Source organism: Panthera onca, chromosome F1 (genome assembly GCF_046562875.1).
Source record: "Panthera onca isolate mPanOnc1 chromosome F1, mPanOnc1 haplotype 2, whole genome shotgun sequence".
NCBI lineage: Eukaryota > Metazoa > Chordata > Mammalia > Carnivora > Felidae > Panthera > Panthera onca.
The window spans coordinates 67,874,421-67,899,194 of record NC_138355.1 but is presented as its reverse complement, the minus strand read 5'-3'; the positions used below and the strand labels follow the sequence as shown (position 1 = coordinate 67,899,194).

General features: G+C 43.6%; 1 protein-coding gene and 1 long non-coding RNA gene across 2 annotated transcripts in view; both read right to left on the bottom strand.

Moving 5' to 3' along the window:
- Window positions 1–12,782: 12,782 nt before the first annotated feature.
- The window catches only part of LOC144614827 (uncharacterized), a 170,587-nt gene continuing 158,595 nt past the window's right edge, over window positions 12,783–24,774 (bottom strand). The window contains exons 3-4 of the long non-coding RNA XR_013553052.2: window positions 23,223–24,476; window positions 12,783–15,220 (exon numbers count right to left, since the gene is read on the bottom strand). This is a non-coding gene — a long non-coding RNA (uncharacterized LOC144614827). The remainder of the gene's footprint in view (window positions 15,221–23,222; window positions 24,477–24,774) is intronic.
- Window positions 17,501–19,262, bottom strand: LOC132686685 (olfactory receptor 10J1-like). Its single transcript, XM_060644567.3, has one exon. It carries the CDS (start codon window positions 18,502–18,504, stop codon window positions 17,572–17,574), a length of 933 nt encoding a protein of 310 aa, XP_060500550.3. The 5' UTR covers window positions 18,505–19,262; the 3' UTR covers window positions 17,501–17,571.

Sequence of the window (24,774 nt, the reverse complement as noted above, 5' to 3'; positions counted from 1 at the left end):
CCTGACGAACGCTCCCTCATCCACGTGGTCAAGGTCAACACCAACAGTAATAGTGTGTACCCTTGATATAATGTGACGACAAGGGGACTTTTCCTTGGTGGTCTTCCTCTCCAAAACTCACAACCTTAGTCTAAGCATCAGACAAATCCAAATTTAGAGACAGACATGTATTTGTGAAATACATGACCCATAGTCCTCGCAACTGTCAAGGTCATCAAAAACAAGAATCTGAGAACATGTCATAGCCAAAAGGAACCTAAGGAGACATGACATCTAATTACCATGAGGTGTCCTGTATGGGATCCTGGAAAAGAAAAAGGACAGTAGGTAAAATCCAAGGAAATCTGAATGAATATGGCCTTTGTCAATCACAGTGGATCACTGTCGGTTCATCAGTTGTGACAAATGTACCATACCAAAGTAGGGTGCTCATAATAGGAGAAACTGGTTTCAGGGTATACGGAAACCCTTTGCACTGTCTTTCCAATTTTTCTGTAAATGTAAAACTGCCCCCAAAATTTTTAATTACTGAAAAAAAAAAGAAAGAAAAAGCAGAAGAACCAGAGTGGCTTTGAGGTTGGGAGTTTATTAGGGTGAAATTTACCATAGTGTTAATTCCATAGGATTAGCTTCATGGTGTGCCTATCACTGGGAAATTTCCGGCTGGCACCAGGGCTCGGGGCCTGGCATTCTTGTGGAGAAGTGGGAACATTAAAAGTCTAAGCAGCCAAACCTGCAGATAAGATCAAGCCATTTGAGGCCCATCTTAGACAAGTCTCTCTGGAAATACCTATGTTATTGAAAAATCTCACAATTAATATTATGGCCCTCGTTTTCTCAGAAATCTCTGCATGGAACCGTTTAAGTTTGGCTGGTGTCTCTCAATTGTGCTGAGAAAGGTATGGGGAGAGTCATGGCCGGAAAATAATGGTGTCAGCCAACCTTGTCCAGCTCCCTGTACATCCCAATCCAAGAAGAAACCCTCCCCTGATCCTTTATGTTTGGAATCAGATCCAGCCAACCTCAACTCCTCAATGAAGTTCTGGATTTCTTAGTCCTATTTTTCCCGGTTCGCTGCCCTCTAAAGCTCTTGCTAGAATATTCCAACAAGGTAATTATATCAGTTTTCTAAATCTGTTGTAATAAATTACCACAATCTTGGTGGCTTAAAACAACAGAGAGTCTGAAATCAACGTGTCTGCAATGCCACGTTCCACAGAAGGCTCTGGCTTCTGGTGGCTCTGGGTATTCCTTGATTTGTGGCTGCATAAATCTCACTTTTGTCCTCATATGGCCTTCTGCTTCTATGCCTATGACTTCTCCTTTCCTGTCTCTTGTAAGGACACTTGTCATTAGATTTAGAGCCTGCCTTAATGTAGGATAAATCTCATTCTGAGATCCTTACCTTAATTATATCTGCAAAAACCTTTATTCCAAATAAGGCACATTCTGAAGTTCGGGGTGGACATATTTTTTTGGGTGAACACCATTCAGCCCTCTAGTTCTGGCTCTGACATAGTATCCAAAGGTTGTGCCTGGTGAAGACCAATACATTGTTTCCTGTATCTTAAATGTCCTACAAAAATTGTTGCTTTACCTTCTGTAAGGTAGTATAGGTTAACCACATGCCAACTTTTTTTGCTTTTGCTTGAATTACTTCAATTAACTTTGGTAGCACTTGTTCCGAAGCCTTTGAATTTCAGAAGTCTTTTTTTTTTTTTTTTAATGAGAATGTGAGTTATTTAGGAAACACAATTCATGTGGCAAAAAAACCCAAAACCTTGAAAAAATATGCAGGTCTAGCAGTAAATAATAAAAAGGGCTCCTTCCAAAGGTAATAAACTTAAGGTCCTAATCTGATAAGCATGCTATCTGTATTACATGACCAGCACTTAATGCCTGACTATTTATAAGCATGCTGTCTATAGTATACTCTTCTGATAAGCATTAATTAACGTATTCTTCTTATAAGCATGCTACCGATATTATATTCTTCTGGTAATTCTTCCGATAAGCATGCTATATTATACTGCCAACACTTAGTATCTAACTCTTTTGATCAATACAAACAAAGAGAAGGGAACTCCCACTAAAATAAAACCAGTCAACTCACACAATTGAAACTGCTTTATCTTAACAGCACTGGAAAATGTTTGTTTCATCAACACTTCCTGTGGGTTTTGTTCTAACAGATAGGAAGCCATCAGTGGTGTGTATGCCAGCCTCCACCAACCTCATTTTGAAGAGCTCCTGATCTCTACCCCCTCAAAAGCCAATAAACGCATCTGGAATGGAAAAAGAAAATGGTGGGAGTTTCTGGACAATCGAGAGAAGTAGTTATCTCTGAAGTTTGGGATGACTCTGCCAGTAGGAGTTAGTGGCAACAGGCATCACTGATTGGGACTTAATTAGGGTGAAGAATCAGGAAGAAAGACTCTGAAGAATGACTATCCTGTCTGGATAGAGGGGAAAGTCATACTAAGGAGAATTCCTTAGGGGAAGGGAAAAAAGGCAATACGTTGTGAATGACCCTGGAAACCCAGGGTATTAGGCGTAGTCATAGCTATCATCAAAAGCATTCGCTGATGACTGAGGGAATAGGCCACCTGCCCAAAGCAAGATGAAACCAAACTGGGCATCTCGTAAGAAAGAGAACTTGGAAGATTCAGTCCTAAAACACTGATCTGCGTTTGAGAGACAGTGGTTTGAACGGCTGGTGTGTAAAGAAATTAAAAAGTGACCCGTTAGCCCAGAGTCACGGAGAAGTCACTGCGGAGGTGGCCCGTGAACCCACAGCTGTGAGTACGGCATGCCCTCCACTGCCCATTCTGTTTCTTCATTCTGCAGGTCTGCTTCTGTCTTTCTCAAGGGGACAACCAATTGGAGGCACACACGGATTAAGGCTTACAATCTCCCCCTCCCACTAATGGCCACTGGTCCTCCCCAAAGCCCCGGTACCCAGGAGAGGTAATCTCAAGATTTACTAGACTTATTAGTAAGTCAAATGTTTGCCAGCTCGTCCACATACACAGTTATCCCAGACGTCTGGGCCAATCTGGCCTTTGACATGCACATATAATTGCTTAAAATCGACTCAAGCCTACCATTCTACGTCTGATGGGAAGTCCAACACCCTGTTTTAATTTCTGCAAATTCACCAGGGTTCTTATTTTTAGGCTTGCTCTTAACTCTAGTTTCTTGATTCCATTTCTGCCTTGCCCTTCCTTCCTCTAGCTCCTGTCTTTTCTTGATCCCGTACCAACACAGAAAAGGAATCCAGCCCATTTCTCTAATTTGCCACAAACGCGCAAGTCTGCCAGATACTTGTTCCTCTAGCAGAAGAAGAACTAACAGAAGGAGAGGATGGAGAACCATTCCATTATATATATATAGCACCACATGGCAAACTGTGTCAGTGTTGATATCTGATCATTCTCTTGAAATTCTTCAGCAATCCCCTGTCCTCGTCACGGTACCCCTGCACACTGCTTGATAGGTCACCGTCTAGGGCACCTTGCTCAGCCTGTCTCCACCTTCTCCATTCTCTTCTATTTCCAGAGGGCCACCCACATTCAGGGCATAAGAAATGCACAGCAGCTTTGAATCTCTTTGCTTATGTGTCCCTCAGCAAGCCATCTCCTGGGGCGTCCAAGAGAAGAGAAAGTGGGAACTCGACCTTGTGATGCAAATGGTCTAAAGAGGCATTTTGTTATTGAATAGAAGCTGTGCTCCAGAGACAAGGGAAAAGTTGTATGTCACACCACGAAATTCTGAAATTCTGATGCAAGAGGCTGAGATGAGATCGTAAAACCAAGATTTTTCCTGTGGAGTGAAACAGATGGCCAGAACTTGACCCCGGTTCTGTGAATAGGCATGTAACTAGGGGAGGGTTCAGGCTCTGAATCCATGAAAATGAATGTTTATTTTCTGTGCAAATGAGGGCGAAGCTTAAGTTTCATTAGCTTCTCAGTAAATCCACCCTTGAGTCTAAACAGAACCTTAATGCCATGAGCTCTTTTCTGTTCATCTGGAGCTCAGGCAGGTACACAAACATGACCATAATAGAAATCAGACTTCTCCCAAACTGGCCTGACATAAGGCACCCAGGTGCCCGGTTACACATATAGAAAACCATTGTGTATGCAACCTTGACATTCATGAATTAAAAATAACAATTAAAAACTGACATATTGAAATACTAGTTAATAGACTTAGTGCAAGCTTCCTCACACTGACCTTGCTTTGAAAAGCCTTGTTTAGTGAACAATCTTCTAGAAAAATAATAAGTTACGTGAATAGCGTTTTCTTAAAAAATATAATAATCCATAATCATTCAGCTAGGCACTAAGCTAAATGCTTCTTTCATGCATTACTACATTTAATTTTTACAATAGCTCTTTAAGTATGTATTATTTTTATTCTCCATTTTTCAGATGAGAATAGTGAAGTTGATAGAATTTTTATTTGTTCAAGGCATAGAGACCAGCTCAATACTCAAAAAAGGGGGGGTCTGTCATGGCAGAGGTCAAATGCTGACCCTTGACTCATAGGAAAGTCCTTTGAATCATAGGAAACTAAGTTTCTCCCTGAGAAACCCACTTCATCTCTAATACTGTGTGTGTGTGTGTGTGTGTGTGTGTGTGTGTGTGTGTGCGCGCGTGCGCAAGCATGTGTATGAGAGAGAGTGTGTGTTCTTTAGGTTGGAAATAAATCTGTTTCCTACAGACTTTGCTCAATCAAATGGGCTGTAAAGAGCAAGGCTAGTCTGTTCCAGTGTTACCCCTAAGCTTTTTCTCCCATGGGCAATCCTTTCTCAGTGCTTAGTAAACTCCCGTCTAGAATGTCAGCTACATGAGCAATACCTTGTTCTCTGCTGTATGCCCAGTGCCTAGAATAGTGTTTTACTCTGAAGGGCAAGATGGAAAAAGGGCACGTGATGAACACATCACTTCTGTGGTGTTCCTGGTGAAATGTAAAAACAGAACAGCATAAAATTTATAGATTATTGTATCAATGTTAATTTCCTGATTTTGAGAATTGTTGTGTGACAATTCTTAACTTTTTCTTATTACTGTACAGCCAAAGGAGAAATATTAATTAATTAAGTGATAGTTAAATGAATCTCTCCCTCATAAGGTACATTAAATACTAAGAAATATGATTTTGTTGGGTAGGGCTGAGCTTTGGATAGCCACAGGTCATTCATAATATCTAAAAACTTTTTGCCCATATAATCAGTTTTTCCCCCTTGAGGTTGGTGTTACCCCTACTAAGAATGTATGATATAAGAGAATATCCTTGCTTTTAGGAAATTCACACTAAAGTATTTAGGGATAAAGGAGCATCATGTCTGCAACTAACTCTCAGCAATTCAAAAAAAAAAAGTAGATAAAAAATACACATGTATATCTATGCACACATTCACGTGTGTGTGTGTGTGTGTGTGTGTGTGTGTGTGTGTGTGTGTACAGAAGAGCTAGAAAGCAAAAATGGTAAAATATTAACATTTGGTAAATCCCAGTGAAAAGTATATGGGGCATAAGGACAAAAGTGGAGCCCAGTGAAATAGACCAGAGAGCCCAGTTGATTTTCAATAAGGGTACAAGGTCATTCAAAGGGGAAAGGACACTCTTTTCAACACATGGTGCTGGGAAAACTGGATATGCACATGCAAAAGAGTGAAGATGAACCCTTACTATACACCACATGCAAAAATTTTGACCTGGTCCCTGGTCAAAATGAATTAAAGACCTAATGCAAAAGCTCAAACTATAAAACTTAGAAGGGGCACCTGGGTGGGTGGCTTAGTTGGTTAAGTGTCTGACTCTTGATCTCAGCTCAGGTCTTGATCTCAGGGTCATAAATTCAGTCCCCATGTTGGGCTCCATGCTAGGTGTAAAGTCTACTTAAAAAAAAAACTCTTAGAAGACATAGGAAAAATCTTTGTGACATTGGATTTGGCAATGACTGCCTGGATATGCATCAAAGCACAGGCAACAGAAGACAAAATAGATAAATTGAACTTCATCAAAATTAAAAACTTTTGGGCATCAAAAACACTATCAAAAAAGTGAAAAGTCAACCCACATAATGGGAGAAAATATTTGCAAATCATGTATCTGATTGGGGATTGGTATTGTGAATATATAAAGAACTCCTACAACTAAAAAAAAAGGCAATTCAAAACTGGGTGAAGAATTTGAAGTCATTTCTCCAAAAAAGATAAACAAATGGCCAATATAAGTACACGAAAAGATGTTCAATATCACTGGCTAACCATCAGGGAGATGAAAATCAAAACCATCATGAGATACCAGCTCACACCCATTAGGAGGGTCACTAAAATTAAAAAAAAAAAAAAGGAAAATAACAAGGGTTGGCAAGGACGTGGAGAAATTGGAGCCCTTGTTTACTGCTGATAGGAATGTGAAATATTGCAGGGACTGTGGAAAACAGTTCAGTGGCTCCTCACAAAGTTAAACACGGATCAAGCAATTCCACTCCTAAGTATATACTCAAAAGATTACAAACGGGGACCCTCACAGATACTTGTACACCGATGGTCATAACATAGTCAATAACCAAAAGGTGGAAATAACCCAAATGTCCATCAACAGAGGCATGGATAAACAAAAGGTGGCATGTACGTACAATGTTACTCATCCTTAAAAAGAAACGAAACTCTGATCCACACTACAACATGGATAAACCTTTAAAACGCTGCACCAAGTGTAGTAAGTCAGACACAAAAGGACACATATTAAATGATTCCACTTATACGAGGTACCTAGAATAGGCAATTTTACAGAGATAGAAAGCAAAGAGAGGTTACCAGGGGCTGGGAAAGAGGGGGAAATAGAGAGTTAGTGTTTAAGGGGGGACAGAGTTCCTGCTTGGAATGAGGAAAAGACTCTGGAAATACACAGTGATGACGGTTACACAACATTGTGAATGTACATAATACCCCTGATGTACACTCAAAAATGGCAAAAATGGTAAGTTTTCTACTAGGTGTATTTTACCACCATATTTTTAAGTACATGGAAACTTTTTTTTGGTATGATTCCTGAAACTTTTCTGTGGGTCCAAAATTATGCCCAAATACAAAGTTATAAGAATAAAAAGGAAAACTCAGAACCTGCCAGTTTAGGATGCCGTCATCACAACAGGTGGTACATATCTCCTCTGAGAAGAGCATGTAGACCTGTAAAACTAATCCCAGATCCCCCCATCAAAGGGCTAGCTGTATGAAATCTGCACCCTAAGGAATCCAGCTCCTGGCCCAGGTGACCTTTCTCTCCATCCAACTGAGTATCTTTTTCTCACGTGGGGCTTCTCCTCTACTTAGGAGTTTCACGGTGCCAGAGGCTGACTCCAGATGGCGCAAATGGACTGAGGCCAGAAGGGCTTAGAGCAGCCTGACAACACCCTCTCCTTGTCCAATTGATAGATTATGCCCCCCCCCCCAATTTTATGTGCATATACAAGAGCTTATTGCCTTGGGCTAGGTGCTGCGTCACAACAGGCTTTAGCCACAGGTGAGGTTGGTGTGTAGGATTTCTCTAGAATCGGGACATGGAAGCAATGTCTGTAGATAAGAGACAAGATAAAAATTATCCTACCAACTTCACGCTGACTTACGTTTACATGTTCTAGCTGCACATAGAGCTTACTGGAATTTACACAGGAGTTCCAAATATAAGTTATATTATTTGTATGTGAGAGATATTAAAGAGCTCATGGGGTAAGTTGTTTCTGCTAAGTCAATCGGCTGCTTCCATCAACTCAGTTCTGATGGGGGTGGGGTGGGGGGGGGGGTAGAAAACAAACAAAAAAATAAGTTGATGTACTGAGAGTCGTGAATGAAAGCTGTGCTGCCCTGTCTGTCCCTTTCTCTCTTACCTGGTCCCTGGGCCTCAACATCCCCCTCAGAATGAGAGAATTTTCCATGTAGGATTTGGATTTGGCTGATGATAAACAAATGTGGTGTTAAATATTTCTTTGGGACGATGTCTTGATTTTCCTGAGTCTCTATCATACCTCCTCTTTGAGTAAGAAATAGAAAACTTGTATTGGTTGATGAAAAACACCTCCTTTGTGTCACACCCTTTCCAACCTCTAGTCACCAGGAGGGCCATACCTCCACTGGTTCAATGTCACTACAGCTGTCACCTCAGATGCTGAGATCCAAATCCTACGGACTTCCCTCCTTATAGGATGGAGATGGGAGTTTAGCCATTGTATATTCATCTCCCTCCCTGCCTCCCTCCCTTTCTCCCTCCCTCCCTTCTTTGTTCCTTCCTTCCTTGGTAGGAGGATATAAGGAATAAAAGCCTCTGGACAAGTATAACTGACAATACACATTCACCTGTAATTTACTGTTACCTTTCAAACAAAGCACATCCAGAAAAACTTGCTTTTCCTTTCCCCAAGATGAGATCATCATCATAAGATTTTAAGGATATTCTTTCCTCATCTCCCAAGACCAGAGCGTCACAAATGGAATTTTCAGACTATCCTAATTCTTCTTCTACATTACCAATCGTTTCTCTATAGAGTTTGTGCCCTAGTCAGAACTCACATGTGAAGAGAAACCAGAACATGTGCCTGCTTTGGGAAACTTACTATGGGAGACAAGAGCTTTTATTTTTGCAGCTACTAATATTTTTACAACATTTTAAATATCTGACCTCATAATTACTCTCATCCAATCATTATACCAATTCTATGAGGTAGCTTGGCTGTCTTTAATTTCTATTTTATAATGAGGAAACTGAGGCACAAGGAGTATATAACTGAAGAGCACACAGAAAGAAGGGGGGGGCTGGATCTCTGAACAATGCTGGGGCTCTTTCCATGGTGGCTCTTTTCACGTGGAAGTAACATAACCCAGGCCATGAGGACAGTCCAGCTAGATACTCGGGCAGCATTTTCTCTTCTGGGGGAAGAAATGTTGGAGGAGGTCTTCAGGAAGAGGTGACGCCACTTGATCTGTGAGCAGGACTCAGGAAATCAGAGGCTCCTTGTGTCCCGAATGCTCTGCCTCCTGTTTGCACAGTGGGGGCTGTTCCAAGGGCACAGCCTGGACACAGATGTGGTGTTGAGAGCATATAGGCAGCACATGGGGCTGAGCCCAGTTAAGCATTCTCTGTACACTTTTCAGACTCTGGGAGGCAGGTGCAGGGATCTACTCATCTTGCTTCTGTCCGCCCTGGACAAGCCTCTCAGATGAGCTCCCTCATTCCCCTGCTTTAGGAAAACTGCCTGCCTCTTTCTTCAGTCACTCCCACCCTTTGCGTACAGGAAACTGGTTTGTGAACCCACAAGACCGTTTCTCATTCTCTTGAACCAAAAGGAACAGTGTTCCCGTCCAGCCGGCCACACCAACTCTCCTTTCTCTGGCCCTGGTGCTCAGAAAACCACTTCTCCCATTTTCCCACCACCTCTTCCTGGCTCCACGTACATGTCTCTCTCCCCCATCGACCAACAAACAAACAAGAGCAAAAAACTTCTAATGTCTCCCTGTTTTTCTAGCTTGGGAGCTTCCACCCAGGACTGGGTACCTACCTGAATGTGCCTCCCTCCCCTGGGAATACTCAGGGCCAAGGGGACCCTCCAGAGCTGCAGGGGTCTGAGCAAGGGGGAGATGCACACCACCCAGCCTCTGACCCTCTCCCTCCAACAACAGTCTTTTTTCTTTCTTTTTTTTTTAGCTTCTCTTTTGCTGTTTTCTCCTGAGTGTGTCAGACAAGGAGACAGGCTCTCTGTCTTCATGAGGGTACAGCCTCTGACATTTACTGTCAGTGTCTCCAGGTCTTGGTTCAATATGGAAATATGAAGGACTGGTACTTACCAGACGACTGACATCATTCACCAGGGTGGGTGTGTGTGTGGGTGGGTGGGTGCTTTGAAACGGAAGCCAGCAGGGAGGTCTTCCATTTCTTGGCCTGGTTCCTTTAAAATGGAGCCCGCTGGAGACCTCTGAGGGGGAAAGCATATGAGCAGGGCCGGAGGTTATTGGAGCTCAGAAATGCCTGCTCATGGCTCAACCACTCTGAGAGCTTATCACTGCAAGATGAGCTGGTGTTTTTGACCATTATCCCATTTTACGTAGTTGTTTTTTGTTTTTTTGCTTATGTATTTGTTTCATTTCCATCCACAGTAAGTCATGGGTGAAAGTTACGGTTCATAAGGAACGCTCATGTTGATTTAGCACATGCTAGTGAGGAACATAAAAACGATCACTCAGGATTCACCTGAAGACTCTTTAAAAATAAAAGACAAGAACTGTGAAAAGTTTAAACTTACAAAGAAGTGGAGAAAAGTTACAAAATTACAGATCAAGTGTCATGTGTTCTCTATGCCATATTGGTCATAATTGTTCCCTATCTCTTTAAAAAAATTCTTTTTCAGGTTTATTTATTTATTTTGAGAGAGAGTGCTTGAGCAGGATGAGGGCAGAGAGAGATTAGGGAGAGAGAGAATCCCAACAGTGCAGAGCCCAATGCCGGGCTCAAACTCATGAGCCACGAGATCACAAACTGAGCTGAAATCAAGAGTCGAACACTTAACCGACTGAGCTACCCAGGCACCCCTTTCCTGTCTCTTTTTTTAAGGTTATAGCATTAATGGATATAATCAGGAACTCACCCATCCTTCCCTTCCTTCCTGTGTGCTGTGCCTGTTATTCCTTTGCCTGTTTATACATTAGCACATATGTCTATATTTACAACTATATGGTATTATTCTAAATATACATCTGTATTCTAGTTTTGAAATTTATCCATATTGATCACCAAAAGGATCCTAATCTAATAAATATTCTATAGAACATCAAGATGTCTTCAGCAATTAACTAAATCTTTGGAAAGTAAGTACTTGGAAACTAAGCATGAATATTATTTAAAAAAAAAAAAAAAAAACAGCGTGTGGGGTTTTCTTAGACTCTAACCCTCAGAGCCATAAATCAAAACCATCAAAGGAATTGTGTGTTTCTGATCTAGTAAAAAGTAGTTAAATTTCAATCTTCATTTTAATGCATCTATTTTTATCCCTTAATGAAATAAGTATATAAAATGTCATTACAAATCTGTCCATAAATCATGTTCTTTCTCACATAATTATTTTAAAGTTAATTCAATAATATGGAGCATTTATTAAATGTGGACAAGTCAAATTTTTCTTTTTAGATATATATTAGATACATATCTAACATATATATAATAAAGACTTTCAGGGGTACTTGGGTGGCTCAGCTGATTGAGCATCCAACTCTTGATCAGCCCAGGTCATGATTTCACAGTTCTAGGGGATTGGGCCCTGCATCGGGCTCTAGGCTGAGTGTGAAGCCTGCTTAAAATTCTCTCTCTCCCTCTCTCTCTCAGCTCCTCCCCCACTCCCGCTCTCGCCCCCCCCCAAACATAAATAAATAAACTTAAAAAAAATAAAGACTTTATAGGATTAACTTACAATGTAACCTTTAGTTGTAATATATTGATCTAAAGTAACATGTTTTACGGAAAATATTTTATATTACGCAAAAATATGCTGTGAAAAATGATTTTAAAAACTACTCAGGGAATTATTGATATTATATGTTACTACGAATGGAGTTTTAGAATTAAAAGAGAGAGACATCACAATTGATTTAGGCCAATCTAAAATTATACAAATAAGACAAAGATCTTAAAATGTGTTAATTCCCATCATCCCATTTGTGACTCAGATGATACTATCGTCTAAAACCCAGCTGACTTGCTGTTAATCACTAGTTGAGATTTCAGAAAAATAAACTCCCTAAACCTCCAAACCCATGGACTCATGTACCAAATAAATGATTATTGTTTCACAGAGTTTGGGGTGGTTTATTGCACGGCATGGTTAAGTCGAGGTGAACGGTCACGTTGCCACAGTAGCCACAGTGGCTCTTGTTGTTCACGACCAGGAGCCCTAACTCAGGCAACTTCCTGGACTTCTCATGACCCTGGATACACCCGGATTCCTCCATTCTGTAAGCAGTTGTACGGCTCTCATTATGAATTAATCAGAGGGATAGATGTTGGAGACGAAGCTGTGGGGGAAGCCACAGCCCCAGATGTTCTTGAACTTTCAAGTCTTACTTATAGTGTGTGATCAACAAAAAAGGGGGAACTGATACAGCAGCACACGAAAAGTTTTTACTGGAGACAGAGGAACAAACACTAGGATGAAACGCTTATAAATAGGTTGGTGAATCACAGATTCCGGTCAACATAGCTAGCTTGTTCCCAGTGTCAAAGCCTACTCCCCGTCCTCTTGAGATGGGCTCAATCCATCCATCTTCACAGATACCCTCTTTGAGCTCCTAATTTCCCTAGCGGATGTCTTGATTCCAGGGGAAGGGCTTCATTCTAACACCCAACACCCAACATCCAGGACTTCCTTTGTCGACAACCTGGCAACTTCCTCAAGACCGGAGAACTGGATCTCCACTCTGCCACAGGCCAGAGTCTCCATCTCACACCGTTTCGAAATCCACAACCACTTGAACCACTGACTGTCCTTGGTCTGCTGGTGACACTCCAGCCCTAAGCCTGGAAGGGAACGGTTCCTCCAGCAGCTCCGCAACGATGCTCGGCTTACAGAACAAACAATCCAGTGCCACAATTCCTTACACACATCAGGCAACAGAATGTCCCTTTAGGAGGGTGTAGCTTCTCTTTCCTTGGAGGCATGAACAGGACAGCTCGGCGGGAAGGAGAACGGTTAAAAGAGAAAGGAAGGACTGTACGACTGAAACGACATACCGAAGTAAACACATTTATTTCTGATCATATCCCGGTTCAGGTAATTAAACCAATAAAAACGCTGTCCTCTGTTGCTGGAACAAAGGCGGCGTCCCTAAACATATAACCTAGGGAGCCAGACGGGTGGGGGGCATTGCTCCTGAGACCCAAGGAGAGCTCGGTGGAGAAGCTTCCTGTGGGTGCCTTGCTCCTCACCAGGAGGAGACGTGACACAGTCAGGCAGGTGGTAAGCCTTGTTGGGAAGACATTTCCTGACATCCCCAGGGGGACAGGAGCATGGCACCTTGTGGTGTTGCCATTGCTGCTGCTGTTTTAAGGAAAATGTGAATGAAGGATGACTTAGAAGTTACCCACCGCTGCAGGCCAAGCACCTCAAAACCCCCCAGCTTTGAACACAAGCCCTTCGTATCTCACGCTTTCTGTGGGTCAAAAATCAGGGAGGATCTTCACCTCAGGCTTGACCAGGAAAAGACCCTGTGTCCACGCTGGCCCACGTGGTCATCATCAGGGTCCATTCTGTTGGGTTGGGGGCCTCTGATCCTCACCGGCTACTTCACTCCTCACCACGTGGGCCTTTCTACACCACATGGCGCCTGCTTCCCCAACAGGGAGCGACCAGCGCAGAGGGGGAAAGGGCCTAGCGTGGAAGTCAGTCTTCCTGCAGTCCGATCTTGGAAACCATACACCTCAGTTGGGCTGTATTCCCCTCAGTACAAGTGAGTTAACCCACAATCAAGGAGAGGAGAGTTATTTTGGGACATAGTTTTAAAACCACCACAGATGCTGGGGAGTAAGGATGTGCCTGGCATAAGGAAGGCCCAGGATAGAGAAAGGAGAGTGGGGTGCTTACTGGGTGGGAACACCATTACCTCTGACCTGAGGGGACAAAAAGGGACGGGCAGCTTTTACTAGAAAAAGAGAAGTTACTGTGGGGTTGGGGCGTTCCGTCTGTGATCCTTCTCAATCCTTCAGTCTGGGTCACAGGGCAGGGAGGAAGGAATACAAAACCTTATAGGGAGCTTTGTGAGGTCACTGAACCCTGATCCTCAGTTTTTCCACCTATGAAATCAGGATTAAAAATTATATGAGTCTAGAAAGAGTCGGTTTGAAGGTTGGGTGAGGCCAGTTAAAAGCAAAATGGACTTTGTGACGGGCAAACGTTACAGAAAGTTAGTTTCCGTTAGCGGCAAAAACAACGCGTTAGATGTTCTGGCACCCTTTGTTTTTTTTCCTATTCCTATTTCCTATTTCCTATTTCCTATTCCTATTCCTGTCTATTCCTGCCTCATCTTCTCAAGTTCGAGACGCTCACCCTCTCTATCATGTCACTACTGCTGATCAGATATTCAAAACACCACTCTTGGGCGAACCATGCTATTTTGCCCCAGGTTCGTACATTAGCAAGGTCACAAATCACACACAGGGGATAATTAGATCACAGGGACTATGTCATTCCCCTAATTCCTGCTGTACTGAGTGAAGGGCTCGCTCGCTCTCTCCCTTCCTTCCCTCTCCCCACCCCCCCCCCCACTCCCGACAGGTGCTCTCCTTCTCTCTCTCAATATTAAAGTCTATAATCTCCCCCTAGCTCCCTCTCCCTAAATTCTCTCTTCCTATTCTTTGTCTAGGGTGAGAATTTTAAGAAACCTTTGTATCTAAGGAAACAAGAGTACATGCTGCTTTCCCATTTCCTACTATACAGCAAAACTCACTCACTTCAGGACTTCATAGAGCTTCTAGACTGTGCCTCCCTTGATTAAGTTAGCCGTTATTCTCTAATTTATTCCCAGGCCATAATATTTGCTAAATTTGCTTTCCTAAGCAAGAGAGAAAAACAGTTGATTTTATGATGATTAAGCCCTCTTCTCTCAGGAGGCTTAAGTGGAAATAAGTCTACGGTAAGTAATCCCGGGATCGTGACGTTGCAGCCATGGGGGACACGCGGTGGGAAGCTGGTCCTGGACCCAAGAGCTGCACAAGGGGAGTGCAGAGGAGGGGGTCTCGGGGCGTGCACACTGTTCCTCTCATCAGATGTGCTCTGGCTCAGAGCACGGGTCCAGCACAGCCGAGCCGTGGCTCCGGAAGAGCCATTGCGATGCCCTCACTGCAGACACAAGTGTCCCGTGGGAGACGTCGCAGAGTGTGATCGGCGGTGGGGGATGTGGGGTGCTCTGGGCTGTTATCAGTTACCCTGGATGAGTCAGCCGGGTTTCCTGTTCCACGACTGGTGTTTGCTGCCTGTACACGGATGAGATCTGCCGAGAAGATGGAAACGGGGGTTGATGTAGGACACTTCCTCTTCTAGCAGGACAGCTGTGCCGAAACCTGCGCCTTCACACAACATGTGCTTCTATAGTGACTGAGCTTGAGCTGGTCCCCTCATGCCCGATTCCATGTCTGTGCCAGCAAGGAGTCTGCTCCGGGATGGCTGAACTCTGGATGGGGAGGAGGAGGACGGGTGTGACAAGGGGGGTTCTGTGTCTTTACAGAGGCAAAGAACATTCTGGAGCAAGAGAAGGATTCCTTTGAGGGATGTTCTGACGCAAAACAGTCCTTCGTTGGGGAGAGAAGGGATGGGTCCTTGGGATCAAGCTTTCTCCCTAAAGGAGTTGGGAGCCTGGTGTTACTGCCCTGACCTGGTAGGCGCTGACTTCTAAAGATAATGGCTACGCTGCGGTGACTAAGCCTAAGGTGTGGGCCTCAGCTTCACTCTGTTCAGACATGATTTGTGTTGGGTGAGAATTAGTCACACATTCTCTTTGAAATTAAATGCGTTGGCTTAATTTTTTTTCCGGCTCTGTTATAATGGTATAAACCACATTTTATTTTTCATTCAATTTTTTTTTAAGTTTATTTATTTGAGAGAGAGAGAGAGAGAGAGAGAGAGAGAGCTCAGGGGAGGGGCAGAGAGAGAGGGAAAGAGAGAGAATCCCCAGCATGCTCTGCACTGACAGCAAGGAGCCCAATGCAGGACTCAAGCCCATGAACTGTGAGATCATGACCTGAACTGAAATCAAGAGTTGGATGCTTAACCGACTGAGCCACTCAGGCACCCTTAAACTACATTTTTTTTAAAAAAAGACAAAGGATGGGTATACCTTTCACACACATTCTTTATTGTTGCAAACATTACTTTGGGAAAATCACCCCATAATTTTCTGCAGCATCGAACTATAGGAACTCAGGGGGACCCACTGTTTTCAATATGGGCACCAATCTTATAAAGCCCTGGACAGTTGTGGAACTTCCTGGCAGGGAGAATATGTGCAAAAATTCAGAGATCTATAAAAATGAGTCGACTGTTGGGTACAGCTTTAGGGAATGGGCCTGCTACAGTGAGCAGGACCCCCAAAGAGAGGATCTCCAGTGGCGCTTTCTGAGAAGCAGGCCCATGAGAGTGTTTTCCTTGAACCTCATGGCCCAGATGGGATTCCATGGTGTTCTCAGGGAAGCCAGATAAGGCCAAAGATAAGGCAGCTGCAGCGAGGAGGCAAAGCTTTCACTCTTTCAGGTAATGCTCTGTAAATATGAGGATCTCCCTTCTTGGCTCCTCTACCATTAGGGTTCCCCGAGCTGCCTGTCGGACATACGCTCTCAATCCATCCTCAGTGGGGACACTTGGACTGCCCTTGAGACCGAATCCTAACCACTAGACCACCAGGGAGCCACCACTTGGACTGCCCTGGAGCGGGAGAAGGCTGGCAGGTGAATTGGCAGATTCCCCAATCTGGTTAATGATGATCATTTAATGTCACCCATTTTACAGATAGGAAGACATCTGGCAAGTTCTGCCCCTTTTCCACGCGAGGCCAAATATCCCTAAAACCTTACACCTTTCTTACAAATCAGTACAATTTCCCCCTTCAGAAGGCCGTAGTGATAGGAACTTGGAGGTGTCCAGACTGCATCTGGACAAGTGATCACACTGAGGAAGTAGGCACCCAACTGTTGACGGACAATGAATTCAGCCATGCAGAAATGAGGAAGGGAAGGCAAGACACATGTTTCTGCTCAGGCTTCACACACGCTAATTACCCAGATCCGAGATAGCCAAAGTGAGTTGGGAAGTGGAGCTGATACATTTAGTTCCCCAAAGAGGTCTTCAGAGAGCCCCACACTCGTGAATGCGCCACGTACGTGTCACTTCACAGGCGGTGGAATGCGGTGGCCGGATGGGTCAGCCTCCTTACGCACATGTGGATATACGAGACTCACCAAGGAGACAGCTCTAGTGCAAGCTTCAGTAGAACCGGAAGAAATCTCATGGGTCTCCAAGGCAGGTGAGCATGTTAAGGCAGAGGATATTTCTTCTGGAATGTCACGGTCTGTTACTCTCGTCGCTGTGCAGAGGAAAGGTGATGAGAAGTGGGAACGTAGTTTTGACTGTGTTTCCAGCACATCCTGTGCACCAGCCATGCTCTCTCGATGTTCCAGAGCTCAGGATCTGCCTGGCATTCAGGTGGCTCTCTCAACCCCTCACTCCAAATAGGTATTATACAGCCCAGCTTCCTGCCATCAGCAAACCGGTAATGATGAGCCACCCTCTACGTTGTCGTTCCCGACCAGCTCTCCATCTTCCGAGCAGTGCCTCTGGAGGTAACCTCCGAGATTAGTAGAAGGCATGGGACCATGATGATGAAAATGAACTTCAAGTCAGGGCAACTCTAGACTCCTCACTGAAGCCACCACCACATCCTGCAACTTTTTCTGGGTAGAGAGTAAATCCAATTTTTTTTGTTTGAGATTATGAAATACCCAGAAGACGACAGGCAAACTGCCATAGATCCTAAGCAAGAGGGTTTTTGCGAATAGCACGGTGAAGAGCATCCTTGACCTCCTTGTTCCTCAGGGTATACACAACCGGGTTCAGCAGGGGGGTGATGACGGTGTAGGTCACCGAGATCAGCTGGTCCTGATCCCTGGCGTTCTCCGACTTGGGCTTGAGGTAGGCGACGGAGGCGCAGCCATAGTGGACGACGACCACCGTGAGGTGGGAGGCGCAGGTGGCAAAGGCCTTCTTCCGGCCCCAGGCGGAGGGGATCTTGAGGATGGTGGAGACGATGAGGACGTAGGAGATGAAGACCAGGCCCATGGGAACCACAATAACGAGTGAGCTGATGATAAAATTAATTATGTCATGTAGAGTGGTGTCAGCACAGGAGAGTTTCATAACTGGGCGGATGTCACAGAAATAATGGGCCACCTCTCTGTCACAAAAGGGCAGTCTGAATACAGAGGAAATCTGAATTATGGCCACAAACAGCCCAATGCTGCAAGCTCCTGATACGAGCAGGGCACACGCCCTCTTGTTCATGAGGACCGTGTACCTCAAGGGGTCGCAGATGGCCACGTAGCGGTCGTACCCCATCGCCGCGAGCAGGAAGCAGTTGTTGATGGCCAAGGTGATGAAGAAGAACATCTGGGTGGCACAGCCAGCCAAGGAGATGGGCTGACTCAGGCCTGTGAGGCTGCAAAGCATCCGCGGTACAATGACCAGTGTGTAGACAGTCTCAGAAGTGGAAAGAACACCAAGGAAGAAGTACATGGGGGTGTGCAGGTGACGAGCAAAGCTGATGACTGTCACAATGATGACATTACCAGCCAGAGTTAAAAGGTACAAGGTAAGAAATATCACAAAGAGGATGATCTTGTGTTCACGAAAGCTGGAAAAACCCTGGAGAACAAATTCACCCACCGCGGTGTGGTTCTCTCTCTTCATCGACGAATGCTGTGTCTACGGGGTGGAGACTCAGTCAGTCAGACCGGGCCAGCACCCAGCGCCCGCTCAGGACTAGAAGAAGGGGCAACAAGGACCCGCCCGTCAGATGTGCCAGGTTAATGGGGCCTCCTGCGCCTGTAGGTGAGAGGCGGAAAACACCCAGGGCAAGTTTGGAAGAGGTGTCCTGGTTTGGTGTAAGGAGGGAGCTGGAGCTAAAGGAATAGAAAACTCATCAACTTGAGACGAACTTTCTCGTGAATTACAACCTCAGATTTTTGTTTACCTGAAACAAATCTGTCAACCTCTTCTACCTCGTTAAAGCCACAATTTCGACCATCTTCTTCAAGTTCTTACCTTCTGCGTTGCCAAGCGGGACGTCGCTCTCTGCTCCGAGGGGTCCGAGCGTTTGCTTTGTCCCTGTTGCGCTTGTCTGCATCTTTTCACAAATCATTCAACAGCTTCAGACCTGACTGCCTCCCGACAGGAGTTTTCAACCAGACACATTCCCCTGTTTCTTCAGCACGGACGGAGCCGGGCCCTGCCGATGGGCACCCGCCCACTGTAGGTCAGTCGCTACGTGTTGTTCCCGAACTGGTTCTCGGGTCCCGTGTGTGTTTGCGTGTTTTCCGGCTTGTGCTTGGCTGTGAATTTTCACGGGTAGGCTGACTCACGAGTAGACGCCGAGCCTCTCTTTTCTAATTCCTTCGGAATTATAAACTGGGGACCTTTGAAGAAACCAGTTTGCATTCTCTCCCTATTCCCTATCTGGGGAATTTTAGAGACCAGTATTTTAAAAAAAGAGTAGTAAAATGCTAATAATAATAGAAGACAAGAATGGTCCCTTATGGCACTTTCCAGTTTATAAAGAGGTTTTGTATGTATTATTTAATGGCATATCAATCTCATATATTAGATAACTATTATTCCCATTTTGCAGATGGAGCATCTAAGACACTTAGGGTTCAGTGGTTTGTCCCAAATTAGTACATCATAGACCCAATCTTCCCATTTGAAAGACAACGTGATTTGTCCTATCCCACAACTGCCCAAAGTAGCCTCATGGCTACAAAACAGGTGAGAAAGAAGACCGTTTTTTTTTCCAGATTTCTTATTGGAAAGAGCAAATGCATGTTCCTCACTCTGGGAATGAGTTTGCATGGGGAAGAAAATGGAAAATCTGGAAAACATTGGGAAACTAGAAAAAACTTTAGGATGTTTTCCTTGGTAAGTAAATGGAATATTAGCATATTAGCGACAATGAGTGCCCATTCTCTTTGACTTAATACTTCTACTTCCAATTATTTATTTTAAAGAAATAATCACAGATACGTATCAGGATATATGTATAAGAAGCTTTTAGAAGACTATTTATAATAATATGAAAAACAATACAAATAAATGAAGAATGAATTATAATATATCCATCTGATAGGAATTATGCAACAAATACATGTCTAATAAGTGCACACATAATATACGTGTCTATACAATAGATAGATAGATAGATAGATAGATAGATAGATAGAAAGAAAAAGAAAGATAGGCAGTCCATAATTTTTCAAAAAGAAAAAGAAAAGCAAAAAGAAGGAATAAAGAAAGGAAACCTATGGAATGGTACACACACCACTAAAAATGGGTTGGAAGTAAATATACCAAAATGCTAAAAATATTTTTTCTGGATAGTAAATGGAGAATCTCAAATTATTTTTCTTTTTATACTCTCCATTATAATCCAGATTTTCTTCTTAACAGTTTCTCTTCTAAACATACCAAAAAATTTGCTAATCGTTCAATTCTTCTTCCAGGGAGACTCTACAATGAGGTTGTGCAGAAGATTGAGGAGAAAAGGTAAAAGTGGGTTAACTGACCCTAGAGAAGAGAAAGCTGACAGTCTCACATGAGACTAAGTTGGTCTCTGAACAGGCACTTCATAGAAATTTGGGCACCCAACAGCCAGATCCAGAGGAGATTAACTTCATTAAAATCTTTTTTTATCTTTAATTATTTTTTTAAGTATATTTATTTATTTTGAGGGAGAGAGAGAATCCCAAGCAGGCTCCTTGCTGCCAGTGCAGAGCCAGACCCAGGGCTCAAACGCACAAAACCTTGAGATCATGACCTGAGCCGAAACCAAGAGTCACTTAACCGCTTAACCCACTGAGCCACCCAGGTGCCCAACTTCGGTTTTTAAAGAAAGATTGTAGTTGGTAAAAAAAAAAAAACAAAAAACAAAAAAAACTTTTTGGACAGTGCTGGAAGTGAAATGTGGTACATGAGGCACTCATCTCGGGCACGAAATGTAAGGGAGAACCAAAAATACTCAGCAATCGGGGCGCCTGGGTGGCTCAGTCGGTTAAGCGTCCGACTTCAGCCAGGTCACGATCTCGCGGTCCGTGAGTTCGAGCCCCGCGTCAGGCTCTGGGCTGATGGCTCGGAGCCTGGAGCCTGTTTCCGATTCTGTGTCTCCCTCTCTCTCTGCCCCTCCCCCGTTCATGCTCTGTCTCTCTCTGTCTCAAAAATAAATAAAACGTTAAAAAAAAAAAAATTAAAAAAAAAAAAATACTCAGCAATCAAGATGAAGATAATTTAAAAAAAAATTTAGCATTTATTTATTTTGGAGCAAGACAGAGAGCGAGCGGGGAAGGAGCAGAAAGAGGGAGACACAGAATCTGAAGCAGGCTCCAGGCTCTGAGCTGTCAGCACAGAGCCCGACGCAGGGCTCGAGCTCACAAATGGCGAGATCGTGACCTGAACCAAAGTCAGACACTTAACTGACTGAGCCACCCAGGCGCCCCAAGATGAAGACAATTTTAATGCAATATTGTTTTAAAAAGCTAACTAAGCAAAAATCCATGATGATCAAAATATTGAAATTTTAAATAAAGGCAGGATCTGGGGTGCCTGGGTGGCGTAGTCAGTTAAGCGTCCAACCCTTGATCTCGGCTCAGGTCCCAATCTTACAGCTTATGAGTTTGAGCCCTCCATCAGGCTCTGTGCTGATGGCAGGGAACCTGCTTGGGATTCTGCCTCTCCTTTTCTCTGTCCCTCACCCGCTTGTGCTGTCATTCTCAGTCTAAAAATAAATAAACTTAAAAAAAATTTAAAACAGAGGGTAATGTTAAAAAAAAAAGGCAGGATCAATTCTGACTATCACCACCGTGGGATGCAAGCAGCTAAGTAAGGGCAGATTTTGGAATTTCCTTACTACAGATTTTTGAAGAACAGGAAAATATAAAGTATTTGCAAAATATAGGGGAAAGTGGAGAGCAAAGTATGTGTTCATTTTCCTTTGAGAGGTAGTGCTAGGCTAATCTTTAACCACTGCTATTTAACTGAGATTCATGATGTGTTACTGAACAAGGTGAAACCCCAATCTTAGGTAACTGGAAAGTCAATCCTACCTCCGCTAAGGGGGATAAGAAGGTAAGTGAGGTAGAGAAGAGAAAAGACTGAATTGAGCTTGTGCATCCCTGGAATGTCATCTCTTCTCTCACTACCCCCTCAGGAAAACAAGGACTCATCCAGACGGTAAAGACCTGATGAGTGTTAACGAGGTTAGTAAGCTCATGACAGCAGAAACAAAATGGCAGCCTACCTCTGTGGAATCCAGAGAAGAGCAACACTTTACAGCACTTTCTGTTCTCTTGGATTCTGGATCTTTAGCCAAAAACATCCCTCCATGCTGAAAAAAGTCAAATATTTCCTTCCAGAGAAATCATATTCTGCTTCCACCTGACAAGCAATCCTGGACAATGGGTTAATCTTATCCATTTCATTCTTCAAGTCTTTCCAGGGGGAAGCAAGCTGGGAAAATGCATGTGCTTGGTGGCGTTAAGTCCTTTAATATAACGGAATCACGGGACCTTAGCACCAGGAGGTAATTTTAAAAGCAAGCATTCCTCACAAATATTTCCCCAAATTCTGCTTCAGTGCTTCCACTGATTGGAAATTCATTATCTTACAAGTTAGCATCCACTCTTTTTTTTTAAGATACTAAATTTACTCAAAAAAATAAAACTAGGTTTTTTTGTATTATAAAAATGCTTCAGGGGAAAAACTGCCATCTGTACAAAGGGTATAAACGAGAAAGTTAGTTTTCCCCTTCTGTGCTTTGCATTTTCTGGTCCAGGGGTATACATGATTCATGTTTGTTTCTTTTTGAATTTTCTATCTAGGGGTGCCTGGGTGGCTCAGTTGATTAAGCAGCCCAGCCGACTCTTGATTTTGGCTCAGGCCATGATCTCACGGTTCCTTGAGTTCGAGCCCCACGTTGGGCTCTGGGCTGACAGCACGGAGCCTGCTTGACAGTCTCTCTCTCCCTCTCTCTCTGACCCTCTCCTGCTTGTGTGTGCTCTCTCTCTCAAAAAAAAAAAAAATATTTATTTTAAAAAAGATTTTAAAAATAAAATAAATTTTGTCTAGAAATGTTTAAGTACCATTGTGCGTATTTCCATATCATTTCAATTTTACCCAAAGAAATTAAACTGCGCATACCAATTCTTTCACTTAATATTATACCTTGAATATTCTTCGTAACAGTGGAGTCGATCTATCCCAATCTTCGTTACCAGCGGTGCACCCTCCCCGAGTATACAGATCCACGTAGATATACTATCATCAATTCTATTTTCGAGTGGCCTTAATTCTTAGATAATATCACTTTCTCTTGACTCAATGTCTGTCTCCCTGCAATGTGCCACCTCCCTACTATACCTCACCTTCTATTTCCTTTTCAGCCCGATAGTGGAAGATTACTGTCATGTCCTCTCTCATGTCCTTGAATCCATCACCACAGCAAGATCAGCATGAAGAAAAGATAATATTTGTGGCATGAGAATCAATACAGTCAAAAAATAATGAAAAACTTGGAAAATAATAAAAAGTTAGAAAACACACATGGCACTCACTCCATTTTCACTGAAGTCCCACCCGCAGCCACTCACTGCTTCTGACCTCGGCGAAAGGAAGAAGGAATCACTTTCCAGACAGTGATTTTTTAAAAGTCATCGAAAGGGCTGAATCTATTCAAAGGAAGCCAGTAGAAACACCTTGTGTTCAAGAGCCATGTACCAGGGAAGCTAAAATGTACAAAGCAAGGACAATTCAGGCTTCTCTAGTATCAGAGAAAACCTCAAATGATTGCCATGTTGCTTGAAGCTGAGGACAGTGATTCCTTTGGCTTGGGAAATGGCCCAGGAAAAAAAATTCAACCTCATAAACTGCAGACTTTAGAGCTTTGGATATTTATCAGCCCCAAGAAAAGCAATTCCCTTGCCCCAAGTCTCCTGGGACCATCCTTTTGAAATTCTCTCTGAGGTACCAAGAGATAGGGATGGGAGAGCCCTAGGGCTTTGTCTCGAGAGCTTCGTTAGGAACTTGGGTAGCAGATGAGGGAGATGTTTTCATCTGTTGACTCATTGTTGGGGATTGTTGGGGTTTCAGGAACTAACAGTGCATTGAGTTCCATTAAGTAACCCATGGGAATACTGGATGAGCTTACAAAGCAAAGACCCTACATTCTAGTTTCTCAGGACTAGAGAACAGACAGCCTCTTGAAGCATATCCAAACACGACTGGGGCAAGCAGAGGGGTATGGCGGCCAGGTCTTGTCTTGTCCGGCTTCAGCCCATAGCCACTTTCCTTAAGGCTCACTGGACATACATCCCAGCCTAATTCCCATCGAGGGAGACCCAGCTCCCACACTTGGAAAGGGCAGAGGCTTCTGTCAGGCCCATTCCTTGTGCTCCCGTTGGTTCATTCTTGGATCTTGCTGGGGAGAGAATGACACAGCAGATCTATGCTCCGGTTCATTTAGTTTCTGGCTCAGCATGACCTTCTCCATCAAGGTTCTCTGGAGGCACGGGAGATGTCTGAGGAGCCATTTCAGCTCTGCGCTGCAGAAAGGGATTGCTGTCTTTCCGTCCTTCAACCCAGACCAAGACCTTCCTTTCCAAAACAATCCTGTTTCCACTCTGATGAAAAAAGTCATGGATGTTCATCATAGAAAGCACAGAAAAGAGGAAAAAAACCGTATAAATCACTTACGATGATCTCCAACTTCGAAATACCAACACTATTAATATTTTGATGACTAACCCTCTAATTGCTTCTCTCTGCGTTCGTATGTGTGTATCTGTTTACACACACACCCTTCTGTTTACAGCAGAAGCAGAACGACTGTTATTTTTGTAGCTCTTTCTCCCTTTCAATTCTATGAGGTCATGCTATGCAAACTTCCTTCTATCTGGCTCGTTTTTTTCTCTCAGTGAT